Here is a 20,985-nt window from a genome sequence, read left to right as displayed (position 1 = left end):
GTTCCCCTGCCGGTCGTTGTAGTGTAACGTCTGAATTAGCAGGCTAAATTTAGCTTCAACGCTAGCTGCTTTGAAGTTGGCTAACACTCAACAGCTAACGTGACGAGTTGATCAATAAAAACAGTGCCACAGGATTAGTCACACATTATTGTCACTGCGTACATCCGTACTGCTTACACCGAGATTTACTGTGCATGTATATTTGGTGTTCGTCTAGAAGGAAACACTGTGTTTAGTTGTTAAGTTTTCTTTGTTTACAAATGTAGCTAGCTTCGTCTACAGACTGCTGATTGCCAGTGAAGTAACACTGGACATCATGTAAACAAACAGCCTGTCTGTCCTTTTAAGTGAAAGCTTTTTGGCCCTACCTGCGGCCTGATGTTACAAAATATTAGGTGTCTTACATGGTATCGACCAGTACATTGAGGTATTCATAGATTAATATCATATGTCATAGAAAGTATGTGACGATATTCCCTCTCCTCTACTCTCTCCGGTGATCAACGATTTTCTTTTCACAGTGTGTTGATGGCCTGGAAATTGACAAATACACATTAGATTACTCACTTAATAAGAATTGATATTAAATAGTTGCAAACGTTATTACCAATGACTTTTATCCTTTTCCTCTTTTTAAATAAGGGTTAGCTTAGAAGGCACTGCCAGAGACGTTCCCTTTTTAATGCCCAGCCATGGATGAAGACGACAGCCCAGATGAGCTGATAAACCGCAGCACGTCTAATAGCAAAGGAAAAAAGCCTGCATCATGGGTCATTTCAGGTAGTCTGTCTATATTGTTAATACTGTCCAATACTGTGCATAGCAAAGGCACGTTTTAATATTTAACTTTTGTAGATGACTCGGACGACGGTGCAGAGGAGTCTGAGGAGGGTGAATCTGATAGTGGGGATGAAGAAGAGGATGATCACCTAGACGAAGACCTGAATGGAGAGGAAGATGGTAGCTCAGTGTTAATGTGTAATTTTCAAAGTTTTGACTGAAGTCTGGTTGCTTTCATTGTTTTTTACCATTGCACTTAGGAGAAGAAACATGTATTACGTATTGCAGTGTATCTCCTTTTTCATTTAGACAAACTTTGAATATCGTATCCCACTTTGCATTAGACTGGTGGCACAGTGAGACAATCTGTTGATGTTGCTTGCACTATCCTGAATCAGTGATCGTTTACCTGTCCTCTGTATTAGATGAGGAGGAAGACGAAGATGCGAAAGCTGAGGAGGGAGCTTTCGGGGAAACTTCAGCCTGCCTTGATGGCATGAGCTCAGATGAGGACTCAGAAAAATGTCCCATCTGCCTTAACTCATTCAACAGTCAACCTGTGGCAACACCAGAAAACTGTGAACACTACTTCTGTTTTGACTGCATCCTTGAATGGGCCAAGGTACGTGATTATAACGTTTACGACCTGTGGATACTATACCTATAATTCATGATTTTGTATCCCTGAACAAGTCCCTCAGAAACTGCTAAAGCCTCCACAATGTCACCTTTATGTGCTCAGTAGACATTTTCTACATAGGTTGGCGTCACCTAGGCAAATGTGATTGCACCGTCAGCAATTTGACGCTCATAGGACTTGATGCCTTAGAAAAATCAGCACTGGTCAGGTGTCGTGAGTGGGTGAGGAGTAATAATAGCTTCACTGGGATCATCAGATGGGTACCCTCCCTCCATCAGATTAGGAATAATAAAGAACACAATGCAGATTTATTGTGACACTGAGATATTAAGATGTACTGTAAATCGTTGCAGTATTTGCTCTCATTAAAAAACAGTAGAGAATAGTGTTTTCTTCCTTCTTTGTGTTCTCTCTATTTAGAATGCCAACTCATGCCCTGTGGACCGTCTTGCTTTCAACAGCATTTATCTACGGAAGTGTTATGGTGGCAAAGTGCAGAAAATGGTACGTTTGTGCAGTTGTCTTTTATTTTGAGAACATTTAATACCATATTTTGACCCCACACCTGAGAATAACCTGACAGATTTGGGGTCTAATTCACCCTTTACCACTAATCTTGTCCTCTCAGCTGTGAGTTCATCCAAAGTTTGTTTTTATGCATCTGGAAATTTGTTCACCTCAACACTCCATCACATTTGATGAAGCACGTTTCTGTCATGCAGAATATATGTTCAATGCTCATTAAATTACATATAACAAAGTTTAAATCACGTCACTAAAGATCACTTAGGTCTGTAAAATCATCTTTTACCCTGAAATCCTCCAACATGCAGTGCGCTAGTTTCACTCTGTCTTTCTGCTGGTGCTACTATTTGCTGAAGATGGATTTTTTTTCCCTCATTCAGATGTACAAAAAAAAGCCAAAAAAGAACAGGAGGAAATAATAGACGTGGACCTGGAGCAGACCAACTGTGAGGTGTGTGGAGGCAGTGATCGAGAGGACCGCCTATTGCTCTGCGATGGCTGTGACGCTGGGTGAGACTAATAATACTGAAAATCAGTATTTAAATATTCTATTGTCTTTACTTGTGCTGTAATTTAAAAAAAAAAAGCATTTTTAAAACCATGAATTAAAAAAAGAAAAAAAACAGCCTACATTTTCAGCAAAAAATTGTGTATTAGGAGTGTGTCAGTGTTCTACCGTTTCAATGCTAATTCATTTTCCCTTTAAAAAAAATCACGCCACTCTTTTGTTGCCCAGCTATCACATGGAGTGTCTTACCCCACCTCTGGATGCTGTTCCTGTAGAAGAGTGGTTCTGTCCTGAGTGTGTAGCCAACAACCGTCACTTAAGTAAGATATAGACACTTGCCTTCTGCATCATACTTGACAAACTTATAATTTCCTGTTTTTTACAGTGTGTCACAGTGGTCCATAATGCTGTAATATTAACATGCGGTTTGTCCAGTTGTTGAAGGATTCTCTCATAAGTCGTAACTCATCAGATGTGTAACTGTTCCTGGTTCAGGAGATTCAACTGAAGACAGACACGTGGACAGCGTCCCCTCCTCAGCGCGGCCTGCCGCCAGTCACTCTCAGTCCCGAGCTGCAGGTCTCACTCGAGCTATCGCCCGTACCCAGCAGAGCGAGAGGGTTCGAGCTAATGTCAACCGCCATCGCATCACACAGGCACGCACGTCCCAGGTTTGGCATGAGGCGTGATGCTTCCGTCTTGGCTTCTAACTCACTGCTAAACAAGTACAAAAGGCTGGGTGTTGACACAACAACTTCATCTAATACTCGTGTGTATGGTTCTTGTACTTCAGTAATAAAGCAAGCAGACATAACATTGGATTTGAAATGTTGTGATACTAGTGCACATGTTTGGATCTTCTCAGAATGCTCTAGAAAGTAAACCATAAACTAATCAGTACTCGTTCTCACCAGCTGGCTCCTACATATCTGATTCAGTCGACCTGTTGGATGACACTATCAACGCTGTTGTGGCGGGTCTGAACACAGCTGTATACGTGAGGGACTTCACATCCCATGTCCCAGCTCGCGGCAGGCGCAAGACGAGTAAGACAGTACACACACGCAAACACCGGCCATGAAGATATAATCAGAACAATTGCAACTGAACCCAAAGAGAGATTTGAGGCTGAGATGAACGTGTTTTGATAAAAAGGCATTGTTTGATTGAGCAGGAAAGCGCAGAAGCAGAAAGACCTCTTCTGTGGCTAAAAAAGGTAGTTTGGGTGCTACAAAAGTCAGGAGGCGGAAACGTAAAGTGAGGAAGACTAAAGTTAAAAGAAATCTGGTGAGTTCAGGAACATTCGAATCTTGAAACATTCCGGTTGTAAAGGTCTCCCCAGATGCCTCTCATGCCACCATATGACCCTGTTTACCCATTAGGTCGGGAAAAAAGGCACCTACTCCTCGAGGTCGCATTGCCAGTAGTCTTGGAATCGCGAAAGACAAGAAGAGCTCTTCACTGCCGACAGTGTACCGGACCCTCGGAGCACACGCTGAGCAGCATGCGAGCTGACATCGCGCTGCATCCCTTTCCATCTATGGAGATCCGTCTGACCTGGATCCATTTGTGGATCGGTATGATCACTTTACCGAACACATTGATTGACACATTTGCTGCTTTTCCTGTTTATAAGGCCTAGTCACACCACAACCGTTCTCCTATCACTTGTGATTGTTGTTCTTTGAGCAATTCATGGAAGGAAGTTTATGGAAATTGTGATTTACTTTGTTGATGTGGTCAGTGAGGAGGATGGGCAACAAGACCACATTACCTCATTGTTGGAGGCCAAGAGACGAGGGATCTCTCGCTCTGCTCTCCGCTCTCATCAGCCCGTTGCTCGGCCAGTCACTGCGAGCATTTCAAGGTGAAATAATGTTTCTCCGTGTAGGGTTGGGAACGGTTTCTGAATGTAATGTTGAGTGTGAAGCAAACTGGGAAATGGGCTGGGCTGGACTGGGCTTCAGAAATGTCATGTAATTTTTTTCTTCATACCAGAAGGGGCGTGGATCTTTCACAATCGGGAGGAGTTGTGGAGCCGGCTCCAATGCCCGACCTGCTGGGCAGCATCCTTTCAGGACAAAGCATGCTCTTGATGGACAGCTCTGATGTCATCATTAATCGAGATGGCTCTCTTAAAGCTGCAAAGCCTGGTAAGGGAGTCGCATATGGTGAAATCAAAGCCTGATGTTATGTGTGCATGTATGAGAAGAGGTTCCTGGAACCAAATAGGTGAGAGGAACAATCAGAAAAATTAGTGTTGGACAGACTTGCCATTCTCCTCAGCCGAGCACCACCAGAACCAGCAGAACAGTGTCTTTGTGTAGTCTTTGTATGCAGTGACTTATTCTTAGCTGATTTACTGACTGAAGTCCTGTTTCTATTGTTTATCTATCTGTTTTTTCAACGTGACTGCTTCTATGAATAATTAACTCGAGCAGTCTGCACAAAGGGTTTTCCCTGTGAACGCTACACTTGAAAAGAAAAGAATGCAATGGGTGGAACTTGCTTTGCACTTTTAAAAACCTATAAAAGCACTTGTGTCATATCCTGTAAAAACAAATACAACAGTAGGATATATAGTTTGTACAAAACTCAAACTAGCCACATGATAGAACTGCACAAGAGAGAAAAGCTTTTCCATTTGCTTATACCTTCATTCCCTGTCTTACAGTGAGTTTGTCGTCAGCGGGTAACAGCAGGATACAGCAGTAGTGGCTCAGGAGATTCCAGTGCTCACATTACAACCAATCTAGGAGACAGTTGTGCATCTTTCCACATCAGTGCAGACGTACCAGGAACCTCCCAGATCCCTTCTCTCTCACCTTTGTTCACGCCCCCCTCAGCCAGCCCCCCTCAACCTCTTCACCGTTCTGACTTAGCTCCCAGAGGACATTTGAGTTCGCAGCCAACTTGTACAACAAAATCTCCTGGACTCTGGGCAACCAATGGAGTTGGAGCCCCTTTATCCACAGCACAGACCCCAAACTTGATCTCTAAAGTTCCTTCTCAGTCGCAAAACTAAAAAAGCACCTACAAAGCCCATGTGGGTCGACGTGTCAGTGCTTCCACGAATCCCAAAAATAAAGAGGGACAGCAGCAGTGTACCAAATGGTGTAGGTGGTAGTGGGGACAGTGATAAAAATAGAGGGGGACATGGCAGTCCTTGTACCTCCAGTAGTAATCGTAACAGCATGCCTGAAACAGGCATGACCAGCCTCGCTGGGGAGAAGAATAGTCAGCAGAGTGTAGACCAGCAACAGGGCCGGACAAGCCGCCAGGCCCACAGGCCCAGACCCGATGGAGGCGGGTTCGTCATCTGCTTTCTCCAACTCGTTCTCCACCTCTTCATTGGACACTAGCTCTCCTTCCACCCAGACTTGCCATTCCTCATCTTCCTCAGCCGTCAGCTTCCGCATCAACTCCAGCGGGAACTCGTGGCAGTCAAGGCGGCTAAGCGTCACGTCAACGTCCTCGGCCGGCTGAGGGCAGCGTGCAGGGCCGCTGGAGAGAAAAAGCAGATGAAGCCAGAAAGAGGCAGTTGCACAGAGATAAACAGATGCTGCTCGCATCACGCACTTCCATCAGTAAAGAGGAGGACACCAGTAATATCTACGATCCCTTTAATCCCACTCTGTCAGACTCCAGTAGCTCAGACGGTGAGGGTGAAAACATATCGGATGCCTCCCGACAGGTTAGCATAGCTGCCAGTGTCGGCAACAAACAGGGGTGTCGTTCAAATCAAGGAGGAGCCAGTTCAGGTGAAAACTGAAGAAGAGGAGAGGGAGGTCTCACAGGCAGAACCTCGTGGAGCTTGTCCTCAGGAAACTGTACAACAGACTGTAAGATGCACAGTTAAGGTTGAAAAAGCAGCAGCATCAACTGGGATCAAAGTCAAGAGAGAACCAGGGTTAGACGATTTAGACGAAACTGACTGGTGTCCGCAGGTTAAAGGTTATCTGACATCAGATATCCCATCACCTGCTCAGCACCGCCCCTTAAAGTCTGAGACAGAGACTCACATGGAGGCCAGTGGTCCCAGCACTGCCCTCCCTAACCAGCAGAAAGATCCTTCCACATCCAGCTCAGCGTCCCATCAGATCAAAGTAAAGACAGAAATCAGGTCTGATTTAAGGTTTCCATCAGGAGACTCAAAGACACATGCCAAAAAAGACGTTTCCTGTAAGCAGCCGCACTCACATAGTTCAGAGACAGACCGAGGCAGGAGAGGACAGCAGCATGCGTCAGGCCAGGGAGACAGGCAGAAACAACGGGACAAGGAGAGAGAAACGAGTTCCAGGCGCTCCAGGTCCAGAGAACGGAGGAGGACGCATTCAATCTCAGACAGCTCTCAGTGTGATTCCCCTGAGAGAAAGAGACATCGGCCTCGGTCACAATCCAAAGAAAGGAGGCGATCAAGGTAACCTAATATTCTTAGTCACATTTGCGTCGTGTGCATATGATGCGTTGTTTGCATGCCACGTTGATCACAGCATCAAGGACCCCTCTAGCTTTGAACCTCCCCCCCAGCATGTCTCTTAACAACAACAACAGCAGAAGATAGCATCTTTTCAGGTTCCTAGGGCCAAATATTCTGCTCCTCTGCTACCACAAGTATCAAAAAGGATACGCTGCATTGGTTTAGAACCACTGCGAAGGGCAACCAGAGATACTTCTCTCTTCTATTTTTGAATTTCAAGTGCCACCTATAAGTCTGGATCACAAACTGCAGTGTGTTGAGTCGTTTACAATGGGTCCATTTGGACACAAATATTCTTGATACGATGCCAAGGATGACGGGGGGGTTGTTTTGGTACGTGTGGACATGGCCTTACTTAGACTGCAAGTGGAATACACAATACGAGTTTTGATCAGACATTTTACACGGAACCTACGTTTCCTTTGGCTGAAGGTTTTTCTCTATTGTTGTGCTGCTGTTTCTTGTCTTACAGGTCTGTTTCCAGCTCTAGTAGCAGAGAGGATTCAAGGAAGAAGAAGCCTGAACAGAGGAGCCATGACAGGAATGGTGGCAGAGAGAAGAACCGGCAGGAAAGAAGGACATCAAAAGACCAGAGACACAGAAGATCTCGGTCCCAAGTCACGGTCCACGTCGAGGTCCAGGGAAAGGAGGACAAATCATTCACAGACACAACAATCGTCTCTCTCTAACAGAGAAATGGAGTCACGATCAAAAGACAAACGGAGACAACGGTCCGAGCTCAACAGAGAGACGGATCGAAGAGGCTGTGTCCAAACGTTCACAGAAAACTGCAGGATCCTCATCCTCTAAAGACAAGAGGGAGCGAAGAAAAGAGAAAGATACCACTGAAAGCTCCCTCAAAGATGGAAACCGGGTGAATAAACAACTTGGCTCTTGCTCTTCCTCTGATTCTAAAGTTAAAAAGGAAGATGAAGACGTCAGATCAGACAGGCACTCCACATCTGCAGAAAGTCTGAAAGAGATAAAGTTGAAAAAGAAATTAAAAAAGAAGAAGCAACTGTGGACATATGTGAATATCTTCCCCTCGCCAAAGTCATCAAAAAGGAAGACATGGACCAACATTTTGTAGCTGAAAATGTGAAAGAGGAGGACATCAGAATAGATCCTGTCAAGAAAGAGGCATGTGAAACAATGAAATGTGAACCGACTTCCTCAGAGGTGTGTGCGCCTCCTCCTGGGGCCTCATTTCCTACATTGACTACACCTGAGTAGCAGACGCTCAGTCCCACCCTGATTTAAACGCCCCACTCCAACCTGCCCACAGTGGAAGGTCCACGGTCCCTGTAAAGCAGGAGCCTCAGCCCTCAGACTCAGATGATGACTTTAACGTTGACCTGATGCTTGACAACCTGGATAACACCAAGTGTGAGCGTACAGAGGGAAGCGGGTGTGACCGTGAAGCAGGAGAAGGATGGTCAGGAGCTGAAGAACGAGGGCGAGCAGGTGTCAGCCGTCTTGGGAGCCAAAACCAAGACTCAAGGGAAGCGGGTGACCTGGAACATACAGGAGCCTGACAGGACTAACGTGGACAAATCTGCCAGCAGTAAGTTTTAGTGCAAGATGGAGACGCCACCTTTACTGGGCTGCTCACATGATTAAGTCTTTTCAGAATCTTCACATTAAAAGTTGACCATCAGCACAATCAGCTGTTTGTTTGTCTTATCCCAGACGTAAATGATTCTGATTTGTCTCAGAGCTGGCGCTGTATAAATTGAAGCTGAAGCAGGAAGGAGCTCGAAGACCTTCTACAATCCAGACACCTGTGGAGGTGAGAAGCTGGCAGTATTTAGAGACGAGTTACTCGGCTGAAACTGAAACTGATTTATTTATTTCCAAACAAAACAAGACATTTTATTGAGTGTAAATTGCGACATAGGATTTCAGTGTCACCTGCTTCAAATTTACTTAAGTTTTTATTTCAATCATCAGTATAGAAGCACACAGATTTTTTTTTTTGATTTTTTTTTTTTTTTTTACAATAATACATTCTAGATAACACAACAAATACTAATGACTGAAAGGGATTGACTGAAGCATGATGCTTACTTGTCTATCCTACATGAAATTCTACATCCACTCACAAAAAGGCAACCAAGAAGAAATTTAAATATGGAAATGTGAAACTCAGACATAGCCTTAACAACCAAAAATCAACAATGAGTTGCGTAATGGTATATTTAAGTCAGCATCATTCCAAGATCTAATTCCAATAAAAGAAACGTGTCTCCTCTTAATCCTGTTACAGTAGACCTCTGTTAAACCTTTATTTCCCTAGTAAAGTATGCATACTTCCCTCAGTAGTAGTATATACAAACAAATCTACACTACTGGTCAGATGTTTAAGAGCAGCTCATTACAGTGAACAGAGATTGGTAAACCACATAAAACTACATTTCTAAAAGTAGTGGAAGGTTGTGAGTGCAAACTCGTCCAAGTTTCAGGACTCACATGTGACTCACGTCTCACCAACATGCTGTTTGCAAGTTTCCCCTCCGCTCAGAAATAACTCAGTTACAGTTTGAACTGAGAAGGGAAAACCTGCAAGTGCCAGCTGCAACATGACCACACTCTGTACAGGTACTGTGCATAATGTTGATATGCAGAGTTAAATAAACCAGGTTCAATTAAAACCTGATAAAACAGATTGAAAGATTTACTGCAGGTCTGTTGGATTAAAACACAGCCAGTGAGATTTTATTTGGGATGGTTGAGCTTGGTGGTTTTCCTCTCTCTCACCCCCATTAACGGCCTCACCTCCCACAGAATGTTGCTGGAGCGTGTTCTGTCAGTAACCCGTCCAAGACAGATGGTCCCATCCATTCATCCACCACTTCTGATGGCGTTCACATGCAGCGGTTGTCCACCTCTGGCCAGGCCAAGGCACAGGAAGGTGATTTGTCGAGAAAAGACAAGGTGAGTTTGTCTTTGATTTTTTTTTTTTTTTTTTTTTTTTTTCAGCGTAGATATGAATTCTCATGTAAACGTTTGTAATTTACTTCTCCCAACAGTATTTAAAGAAGCTTCACATGAAGGAGAGAGCTATAGAGGAAGTGAAACTTGCCATCAAACCTTTCTACCAGAGAAGAGACATCAACAAGGAGGAATACAAAGAAATTCTCCGCAAAGCTGTAGAGAAGGTGGGTTTTGTTGTTGACAGACAAACTTTGTGTTGTGACGTTCATCACTTGTCCTCTCTGAGAATGGTGTATGCAGTTATCCTGTGCTCCTGGTCGTCAGGTGTGCCACAGCAAGAGCGGCGAGATAAACCCAGTGAAGGTGGGCAATCTGGTGAAGGCGTACGTGGATAAATACAAACATGCTCGGAAACAAAAGGGGAGCGTTTAGAAAAGGGCCTGGAGACATGACCTGAACCACAGGCGAAGAAGACATCTGTGTTTTACACATCTCAATCGTCCTGACTTGTCTCTCAACGGGTTCATTTCAACTTTGACAAGGAACAGAGGGTAAAGTAAACAAAAACAGCACCTATGCGTGTGTGCACAAGACGGTCACTGCCACAAAGTGTTGTTTTTGTGTGATACAACGGAGAAACCCCACAGCAGAGGTCCATCCCTGGAAACCCTGCCATCAGTTGGCTTTCTCTGCAGGAACCTCGCTGCCAGGATGGAGTTCAGGCTTCACGTTTTCGTTTTTTTGTTGGGGGCAAAGGGGTATTTATCAATCTGTCATTATGTTGGCCAGTGCTGTTGCCGTATGCAGCGAATGCATATGTAATGCTGTTTGTCATGTTCGGAAATGACTCTTATGCAAATTTTGTAGAGATCATCATCGGTTGAAACGTGAACGTTTGGTTTGTCTGTAGATAATCTAGAGTAGATTTGCTAATTCCACTTCCGTTCCTTTTGTCACGAACTGTTGACATCAGTCTCATTCATGAAGTTGGCTGGTTTAATCGGTTTTCCATACGTCTCATGAGCAAAATGTAGTTTACCAGAAATACTGCAGTTCTTTTCACACATTCGCTGAGCTTTTTTTATTTTCTGTAAAAGAAATTTGAGTCTGATTCATCTCAGTCTTCTTCAAACTGAAGTATTAATTTCTGGAAGGTGTAATTCTCTTAGGCAATGACATTTGTGTGCCAAGAACCACACAGGTAACACAACACATAGTGGCGTCATGTTCTTAACAGCGGACTCTTTCTAAGACTTTTCTTTTAATCACTGAGAAACTTGATCGTTATATATACATTCATGAAACGTCCCTAAACATCTTTGTCATTCTAGGCATGAAACATTGAATTAAATCCATGTTTACACACACAAAAAATGGTTTGATTTGTTTTGTGTGCAGCTTTAAATCAATGGCTGTTTATTCTTTGTTGTGGCACTGTCCTGTCTCTCACCCTCTAACAAAACCAAACTTGTACAGCGGTTAAGACTCCGGTTAGGTCCAGTTGGAGCTGCCTTCTTCCGTCTCATTAGTTTGTCATGTCCGTTAACTAGACTTGTAAGTATGTGAATAGGTGCTCATGTTTTCTTGTGAATGTGTTTTACATATTTGTCTGTTGATTTGATCAGATAGTTCACAAATATTAATAACAGCTGATGAATCATGTTGCTCATATTCCGTTTGGAAGTATTTGGCATCCCAGGAACAGAATCAGAACAGTTTGTGCTACTTCTTTTTCACCTATTGAGCCATTAAATCCAGTTTCTGCATACTCAACTGTATTTTTTCACTTTAGGGACAATGTTTTCGTGCACGTTTGAATTTGTTAATCTCCTGCTTTCTCCTGTTAAGGGTTGTAGTGGTTCATGCTGGAGCTGATCCCAGCAGATCCCACATCGGTTCAACCTGGACTAGTCGCCTTGTCATAGCACACATGTACAGGCGAGCAACCATTCACCCTCACATTCACACCTTTTTCCACAATTGACCGGGTATGCTATTGGAGGAGGAGGCAGGGTTTAATTTTCCGTTTTGAGTACTTCAGTAATCTGAATGTCAAAGTAAAACATCTCAGCAAAGTTGTTAGAAATGAGAATTGGCCAGAATTGTTCCCAAGTGCAAAACCACATTTATTAATAGACATGTTTATAGATGTGATCAAACAGCAAAAATGTAACATTTTACACAGGGTTTTCTGTATTCGACACCATGTGGACACTGGATATATATTGCATTAGCCTGACAACATGTTTAAGAGAGTCACATTTTTACCATCAGAAGGAGTCATATCCACCGTACTGGTGCAGTGCGAGTTTTCATTAATATTTCATGTCACTGAAAACATGAAGGAATGATCATTTACAATAACTCGTTGAATGTTCCTTGTTTCAGCTAACTAATTCAACATGTCTAGTCCATTTAAGACTGGCTTTCAGTGGAATGTGTGTCAGAGGTTGCCATCACAGGCAAGGGGAGAGAAACCCCTCCATGTGATGAAGGGGCGGCTGAGCTGCCCGCGCTGGCTCCTCGGCTGTTGGCAGGCCAAACGCTGAGTTGATGAGGTCGTACAGGCTGTTGTGTGAGATCTGGAGGCTGAGGTTGGCGCTATGAAGAGAAGAAGCACCTTCCAGCTGAGCCATCTCGTGGAAGTGACGACAGATCAGAGGAACCACCTGCACGGGCAGACGTGAGTGACCAATCTGTCGTTATTCACCAGTGTGAATCAAAAAAACTCAAACAGAAACCAATATATAACAATATTTGACGAGGTCCAACTCTGCAAAGAAAGAAAATGAAGTTACCTGGACAACGATAAGCTTCTTCTCCAAAGGTTTTCCATCTGGAAACATCTCTCCAAAGCACATGTTGATGGTGTAGGAAGGGGAACCGCCCATGTTCTCTTTAAACTGTTTGAGTTCTGAAGCAAACAGGACACGTAACCATTAATTCCACTGGAGCAGCTTAATGCTGCTTTAACAGGTGGTTTGTCACTGGTTTGTCACACCTACCATTCACATACTTCTCAAAGCTGAGGAGCTCCACCATGGTGTTTTGGGGCAGTTTTCTGGGTTCGGGGTGGGGAACGCAGGGGTCACCAGTGTTGGCGAACACGCGACAACTGTCCTGGCGCAGCGCGTATATCCCGGTGTCGCGTACCTCCAGGAGCACACCTCTCTGGATTTTAGTAAGGATGCGATTGGTGAATTCAATCTGGGGTAAGGAAAGTTGCAATTAGAGAGGCCTTTATTTCAACAGCTGCCATCCAACGATTTAGTTTCTATTTACTTATGTACTTACCTACCAACATACAGTACATACCTACAGCTTACATATGCACCTACCAACCTACCAACCTACATGCTGACGTACCGTTCTGCTCCACTTGTTACTTAGCCACCTATTATCTATCTAACCAATCATCTTATTTACTGACCCACTACATCTGCCTACCTGCTTACTTACTGTATTTAGTCATGCACCATTTACGTACTTATCTACTTATTTTCACACTAACACGACATGTATGTTGCAGTCCGAGTTGTTTTCCAAGCTGTCAGTGGAACGCCCTCCAACATCGGTCCAACTCAGAGGACCTCCAGTTCAGAATCCAAGATGGAGGCGCACAGTGTTATCTGTGAGTATGGACTCTGTCTTTTTGTTCATATCAGTGTCACACAGAACTGGGTTGGGAGACGGGGGAGGTCTCGGCGGACCGGACCCGGGTGGCATATGCTGTCTCTGGGGACGTGGGACGTCACCTCTCTGTGGGGGAAGGAGCCAGAGCAGGTGTGGGAGGTGGAGCGCTACCAGTTGGATCTGGTGGGGCTTGCCTCCACACAGAGGGCCACCTCCCTGTGCCTCAGGAGCTAAGAGTATGTTGGGAGAAACTGAACGGGGTTCTGCACAGGACTCTGGTAGTGGACTCCATAGTCCTACTGGGGGACATCAATGGAGGGGCGCGATGGGGAGGAACAGCCTCCCTAATCTGAACCTGAGTGTTCTGTGCAAGTCACGGATTGTCATAACAAACACCATGTTTGAACGCAAGGATGCTCATAAGTCTACTTGGTACCGGAGCACCTTAGGCTGAAGGTCAATGAGGCTGCATGTTTTGGACACTCGGGTAAAGAGAGGGGCTGAGCTGTCAACTGATCCCCATCTGGTGGTGACTTGGGTCAAGTGGCGGGGGAAGCCCCTACACAGACCAGGTAAACCCAAACTGGTAGTGCTTGTGAACTGGGAACGTCTGGGGGCCTTATCACTTACTTAGTTGCATATTTACTTCCTTAGTGACCCAACCACTTCCCTCCCTAAATCACAGTGTCAGAAGCCATTGTTTATGAATCTTAGGTAGCTTGTTTCTTGCGTCAGTGTCTTATTTCAACCTGGTGGTCTCACTGTCTTTCTTTTTCATGCTTTTACCGCTTTTATTATCATTATTATATTGTTCTCACTGAGTTTGGTCTGTATTTATACTTGTTCTTGTTTGTATTCAAATGCACAGCACTTGGCTCCTTTTCTGTTTTGCAGGTCACATCCCAGGAGCTGGTCGTTGTGGAGTACCTGTTTGTGGTCCAGCAGGCCCTCGGTGGTGGGGAAGCAGAGACAATGGGCATTGAGCTCAGGGTCCTCATGGTGGAAGTGGAGCTGGAAACGGGTGGTGTTCAGCGTGAGTTTTAGCATTTGTTTCTTCCTGTAGTGGATGGAGATCTCCAGATCAAATTTATTTGGCTCCTGAGGTGTACTGAGAACTGGATTGACTGTGGAACAAAAAACAGAATTTGGTCGATGAGCTTGAAATGAACAACTGAAATATGATTCAGTTCCTGTGAAGGGAATGTTAGTTCACCTTTGCAGTACGACGGCTGATTTGATAAAGGTTGTATGTGAGTCTCAGCTGTGGCTGCAGCAGGATGGCATCCGCTGACAGCTGAAGTTCTGTGGATGTACTCCTCTGCCTGACATCTGTCTCCGACCAAAAACACCATTGGAGACCGAGTCAGGTCACAACAAACTATTAACTTGGATGTTTTGTACAATATTTTCTGCCCAAACATACCTGTGGGATGGTTGCAGAGGTCTAAGCCCATAAAATTATTCATAAGATTGTACTGTGTGGAGAGTGAAAGATAACAAATGACTAAGGAAGCAAGCAGCTCATAGACAATGACTAAAATAATACAGACTACACATTCTGTGGTCAGAGTCAAAGCAGGGTAAGGTGAAGGTGCACCTCAATGGGGACGTATTCTGTCGGCGAGTTGTAGATACCCAGAGTCATGTCCAAATCCTCCTGGACGACAGGTGTGGGCTGACTTTCAGAGTTATCTCCAGGTGAAGAGAGCAAAACCACATGAACATCAAAATGTGTCCACGGCAGAAAGACTTCAGGCAAAGGAAGCAGCTACTCACTCGGCGTGTTGGTGATCTCATAGATTTTATGAGGGTCCTCCGTGTTCTTGGAATTATCTGTTATCATTTTGAAACGCTTGGATAGGTTGTTCAGAGCATTTCGAAAGTTGATTTTCCATCTGGCCTTGTCATTTGGGAAATCATAGATTTTACCACTGGCGACTGCCCAACGCCTGTGAATGACAGAGAGGGGTGACATTTTCTCCCATCTCGTTTGTTCGTCATGTTCCGCTTGCTCCCTCTAAGGGTCAGCGTTTGGGTCGATTCCAGCCGTCCATGGGCAAACGGCCAGGTACTTCATCACAGGGCCGAAACCAATTAGCCTGACGTGGAAGTCGGAGTACCTGGAGAGGAATGTATGCGGATTCACCATCCAGACGCAAAACGTAGGGCTTCCACGCCCTGCATTGGCAAGATACCTGATCAGCTACTTTGCTACAGCAGACGTATGACAGGCAACCAACGTGTAAACAAAGAAGCTGCTTTCAAACGAGCCCAGACCTTGAAATGCTGAAATAGTCATCTTCAATTCCACCTGAGTCATCTCATCAAGTGTGCCAGAGAACATATAAGCATCAGTTCGTACCTACCCAGAATATTTTACTGTCCTCATCAGTGCAGTCCTTCCTGGAGTTGTGTTTCCATGGAACCCTGAACTTGTTGTGACTGACGTAGCACAGACCCATGTACTGGCCTGTCTCCACCTGCTCTATGAGCCAGCTGGCAAACTGTGGCTTCTGAGCGCTGTGAGGAAACAGATCAGTCATCACTCTGTGGTTTCCATAGCTGACACTCACAAAGGAGAACAAACATTTAATGCTGATCATGAACAATGCTCAACGACAGAATACTTCATCAGCACGTCAGAAAGTAAAAGACAGACACGGCAGGTACGTTGTCAAATACCTATACCCATATAAACCACTACACTACTGGATAGAACATGGGACAATAGAAGAGAAATGCAGACAAGGAAGTGAAGGGTGAAAAAGGAGAAATGGCTACCTTTGCATGTCTGAGCAGCAGTGTAATTTCTTTCTCGACTCGTTTATCTGCTTCTTCTGCATTTATACTCACAAACCAGTGGCGTCATGTGTCTCCTCCCCCGTGGGAGGACACGTCTTCCTCTGGTCTTCCCGGCATGAATGGGTGAGTTTGATTCAAGAACAAATGGCGTGTTTTCTCTTTCACACAGTTTAAAACAAGTCAACGGCACCTGTGTGTTGTTAAAGCAAACGCACCCTCTGCAGACTGGTGACCTCATCTAATTTCTCCATAAATAGAAACTGAAAGGGGTTTTGCCATTTCTAATTCCATGTTGCGTCACCCCAGCTAATGCATTTCATCATCCATTAAAGTGTTTCCAACTAATGACTGTAGCAAAGTGTAGAGTCTCTGATAAATCATCTGGATTAGAACACATGGGGACTTTACAGTACACTTCATTGAGGCGTAAAACATTACTGTTGTTTCCTCTCCGATCATGAATCATCCTAATGAGACACTGGTGTGTTAAGTGAAGTTGAATCTGAGCGTTTTTATGCTGCTGCACTGCTGAAAGACCAGTTGAACCACCATGGAGTCACTGGGGCAGAAAACAATGACCTGCCTCAACTTATGCTGCTCCATTCATCCAGAAACAAACACTGTGTAAGGAAACACATCATTCCATCTGTATCTGTAGACCACAAGTGATGTCCAGCTCCTAGTAATCCTGTCCTGCAATCTGTCAAGTCAGGTTTTATTTCTATAGCACCTGTACACAACAATATCTCATCATGACGTTTAGACAAAACATTCCCATGAACAGCTCTTAGCGATGGCTCTCAGGGAAAATGTGATATGGAACTGTACAACGGGGAATTGGTTCAATTACATGTTCCCATGTGTAAAACATAATAGCAGTGTAACTATTTCAGTGACGTCATCACAGTGAGGTAACTAATGATGTAACAGCTTCAAATGTTTACACATTCAGACCTCTAGCGGCATCAACACTGACCACCGTCAGTGTTTAAAGCCCTTCAATTAACATCATTACCATTCATTCACACACTAAATCAAATGACCACGAAAATAGTATCATAATAAAATACATAATATTACCTATTACAGGGTTCCATGAGTAAGTAATATGTAATGTAATTGCACATTTGTCTCCAGTAATGTAACTGATCACAGTCATGTTTATTTTGTATTTAATGACTCCCCAACACTGACTATGACACATCATAAATAACAGAGACCGGATTCCTGAGACACACGAGTGTGTGATACGGCCTTTTCCATCATCTCTGCAGGGAGATTTCTTATTTTGTCATTATGGGCAAATGTTTGAAAATGGTGGTTTTCAGTTCTAAGCAACACGTCGCTGCATTTCCTGCATCTAATTTAGTCGTTTTGGTTTTTTTTTACGGCCCTTGCTGTTGTGTTGAGATCTGGCTGCTGAGAGACACTTTGTGGTGAAGACAGCCGCGCCAACTCTTGTCACCTGATGCGCCTCGTCACCAAAATAGCACCATGAAAGTCCTCAGTTCCAGTGACTCTTGACAAATGATCATATAGTAATAAATGGACTGATACTACCAGTGAGGGAGTTCCAGCGTCCTGCAGGTGTGCAGTTGAATCGTGTGTGAGTTACACCCACTTGTTACAACCAGACAACCAGAGTGACTTCTGCCGTCCCTGGCGGTACAAACAAAGCTTCCACTTTCCTCCATCATCGGCTTTTCATGTTTTCACATAGAGGGAAATGTAAAATACTATTTTCTTCTCATGGGCCGAATCCAACTGTTTCAAAAGGTGGTCACGTGCATCCTGCTGGTCACATGGAAAGTTCCACTTCACTTCCATGGAAATGGGGAAATGCTCTCTATTGACAAACCACAGACAGTCTTCAAAACAGACTGTGGAATAAAAACGCTTATATTTCCATCTATGTTCAAGAGATACCCCCCAAAGTGTCAGTAATAGGGAAGTGATACACGCTCTACTGAAGCACTTCCTTATTCCTGCATATTGGACGTCCTCAGACGAGGCCTCTCTGGGAAACACAGGCTGCTCCGCTGCAACATTTATTTGTCATTATTATTCACGATGTAGAGACACTTTAGTTTGCAGTGTCTGCTTGTGTGGGACCCTACTGGTGACAGCGAAAGAATACAAAAGTAACATCGGGAAACACCTTTAAATTGAGAGTGCATGAACAAACAAATCAAGAACACTCAATTAGTACTTTGTACCTCCGAGTTTGTTATGTCCTGGTAGTCTGCGTAAGTCATGGAGACAGGTAGGAAGGTGCTAGGTGTGGCCTCAGGACAGAGAAAGGAGGACAAGGAAACCTGGTGGTGGAATGTTGAGGTTCAGGAGAGTGTACAGAGAAAGAAATTAGCGAAGAAGAGATGGGACAGTGAGAGAACAGAAGAGAACAGGCTAGAGTACAAAGAGAGGGCAAGGGAAGTGAAGAGGGAAGTGGCCCAAGGCCAAACATAAGGCATATGAGGAGTTGTATGAGAGGTTAGATACAAAGGAAGGGGAAAAGGAGTTGTACAGGTTGGTGAGGCAGAGAAATCAGGCTGGGAAGGATGTACAGCAGGTTAGGTTGATTAAGGACAGAGAGGGAAGTGTCATCACCAGTGAGGAAAGTGTGTTGAAGAGATGGGAAGAATACTTTGAGGAATTGTTAAATGAAGAAAACGATAGGGAACGTAGGAATGAGGAGCCAGAAATGATTAGGAAGGAGGTTGATCAGATTAGAAAGGATGAAGTCAGGAAAGCTTTAAAAAGGATGAAGAGTGGCAAGGCAGTTGGTCCAGATGACATACCAGTGGAGGTATGGAAGTGCTTAGGGGAAGTGTCGGTAGATTTTCTGACTAGGTTCTTTAACAAAATATTAGACAGTAACAAGATGCCTGATGAGTGGAGGAAGAGTGTTCTGGTACCAATTTATAAGAAGGGTGATGTACAGAGTTGTAGTAACTACAGAGGGATAAAGTTGATGAGCCATACCATGAAGGTTTGGGAAAGAGTAGTTGAAGCCAGGTTGAGACAGGAAGTGGAGATTTGTGAACAGCAGTATGGTTTCATGCCTAGAAAGAGCACCACAGATGCAATATTTGCACTGAGGATGCTGATGGAGAAGTACAGAGAAGGTAGGAAGGAGCTGCATTGTGTTTTTGTAGATTTAGAGAAGGCATATGACAGGGTGCCAAGAGAGGAATTGTGGTTTTGTATGAGGAAGTCAGGAGTGTCAGAGAAGTATGTTGGCTTGGTGCAGGACATGTATGAAGGTAGTAGAACAGTGGTGAGGTGTGCTGTTGGAAGGACAGAAGACTTCAAGGTAGAGGTAGGACTGCATCAAGGATCGGCCCTGAGCCCCTTCTTGTTTGCTTTGGTTCTGGATAGGTTGACAGATGAGGTCAGACAGGAGTCTCCCTGGACTATGATGTTTGCAGATGACATTGTGATCTGTAGTGAGAGTAGGCAGCAGTTGGAAGAGAACCTAGAAAGGTGGAGGTTTGCTCTAGAGAGAAGAGGAATGAAGGTCAGTCGTAGCAAGACAGAGTATATGTGCATAAATGAAAGGGAGACCAGTGGAAAAGTGAGGTTACAGGGAGCAGAGGTGGTGAAGGTGCAGGAGTTGAAGTACTTAGGATCAACAGTGCAGAGTAGTGGAGACTGTGGAAGAGAAGTGAAGAATAGGGTGCAGGCAGGGTGGAACAGCTGGAGAAAAGTGTCAGGAGTGATTTGTGATAGAAGAGTCTCAGCTAAGGTGAAGGGAAAGGTTTACAGGACTGTGGTTAGACCAGCTATGATGTATGGTTTAGAGACACTAGCGATAGGCAGAAGACAGGAGGCAGAGCTGGAGGTGGCAGAGTTAAAGATGCTGAGATTCTCTTTAGGAGTGACCAGGATGGACAGGATTAGGAATGAGGTCATCAGAGGGACAACACAGACAGGAAGGTTAGGAGAAAAAGCTAGAGAGGCTAGATTGAGATGGTTTGGACATGTGCAGAGGAGGGGACAGTGGATACATTGGTAGGAGAATGTTAGAGATGGAGTTGGAGGTAGGAGACAGAGAGGAAGACCAAAGAGGAGGTTTATAGATGCAGTGAGGGAGGACATGGAGGTAGTTGGAGTCCGAGTAGAGGATACAGAGAACAGGAAAGATGGAAATCGGTGATTCGCTGTGGCAAACCCCTGAAGAGGGACAAAGCCGAAAGAAGAAGAAGAAGTCTGCGTAAGTCAAGTCAGATTTTAGTCAGACAGTAACTTCGTGACGCTTATAGCAAACTGACTATTCTAAGAGAAACATTCACAAAACAGGATTTGTCTTAAACCTAATTTGCAGTGATGGTCAATGAAAATCCAACATATGATACGATAACATACTGTTTATTAAATCATATGACCTTATATAACACACGTTCTATTCTCATATTCATCTTCGCATGTGCAAATGATCAAACATGCAATATTTTGAAATGTCAAACCAATTTTGTTGTAGTATGAAATACTCCTTTTGTACCAACCACCTTTTTTGTAAAATATGTGATATGAAGCTATGACTTCTGGAGTTGTCGTGATGGGCAGTGTGTGCGTCCAAACCTTGGTCAGGATGATGTAGATCGGATGGATGTGGACTGAGAACAGCCAGCTCAAGATGTGAATGAGAGTTCAGCTGTGCAACATATATTTTGTGTTTTTTTT

The 20,985-nt window shown here is 44.3% G+C and overlaps 2 protein-coding genes across 2 annotated transcripts; one reads left to right on the top strand and one right to left on the bottom strand.

Annotated features, from left to right (window-relative positions):
- Positions 1-692: 692 nt before the first annotated feature.
- Positions 693-10,299, top strand: LOC144741645 (uncharacterized). The gene is given in 28 exon segments (XM_078624148.1): positions 693-780; positions 856-960; positions 1,206-1,402; positions 1,841-1,928; positions 2,326-2,455; positions 2,682-2,764; positions 2,952-3,124; positions 3,368-3,395; positions 3,398-3,499; positions 3,628-3,746; positions 3,843-3,932; positions 3,934-3,970; positions 3,973-4,030; positions 4,198-4,320; positions 4,452-4,606; positions 5,128-5,137; positions 5,467-5,755; positions 5,757-5,970; positions 6,005-6,147; positions 6,401-6,576; positions 7,406-7,568; positions 7,718-7,884; positions 8,219-8,332; positions 8,334-8,494; positions 8,649-8,722; positions 9,718-9,867; positions 9,963-10,091; positions 10,192-10,299. Coding segments are annotated over 28 exon segments (3,474 nt in total).
- A 2,024-nt stretch (positions 10,300-12,323) lies between these two features.
- On the bottom strand, positions 12,324-16,043 carry IRF7 (interferon regulatory factor 7). Its single transcript, XM_078624146.1, has 9 exons — positions 15,871-16,043; positions 15,277-15,452; positions 15,098-15,192; positions 14,924-14,975; positions 14,714-14,833; positions 14,428-14,624; positions 12,873-13,074; positions 12,666-12,781; positions 12,324-12,536 (listed from the first exon to the last, which is right to left on the bottom strand). The coding sequence occupies exons 1-9, from the start codon at positions 16,041-16,043 to the stop codon at positions 12,324-12,326; spliced, it is 1,344 nt and encodes a 447-aa protein (XP_078480272.1).
- Between the last annotated feature and the right edge of the window lie 4,942 nt (positions 16,044-20,985).

This window comes from Lampetra planeri, unplaced genomic scaffold (assembly GCF_965212315.1).
Source record: "Lampetra planeri unplaced genomic scaffold, kcLamPlan1.2.h2 scaffold_634, whole genome shotgun sequence".
NCBI lineage: Eukaryota > Metazoa > Chordata > Hyperoartia > Petromyzontiformes > Petromyzontidae > Lampetra > Lampetra planeri.
The sequence above is the reverse complement of the archived record's forward strand: the minus strand, read 5'-3'. Positions and strand labels throughout refer to the sequence as shown.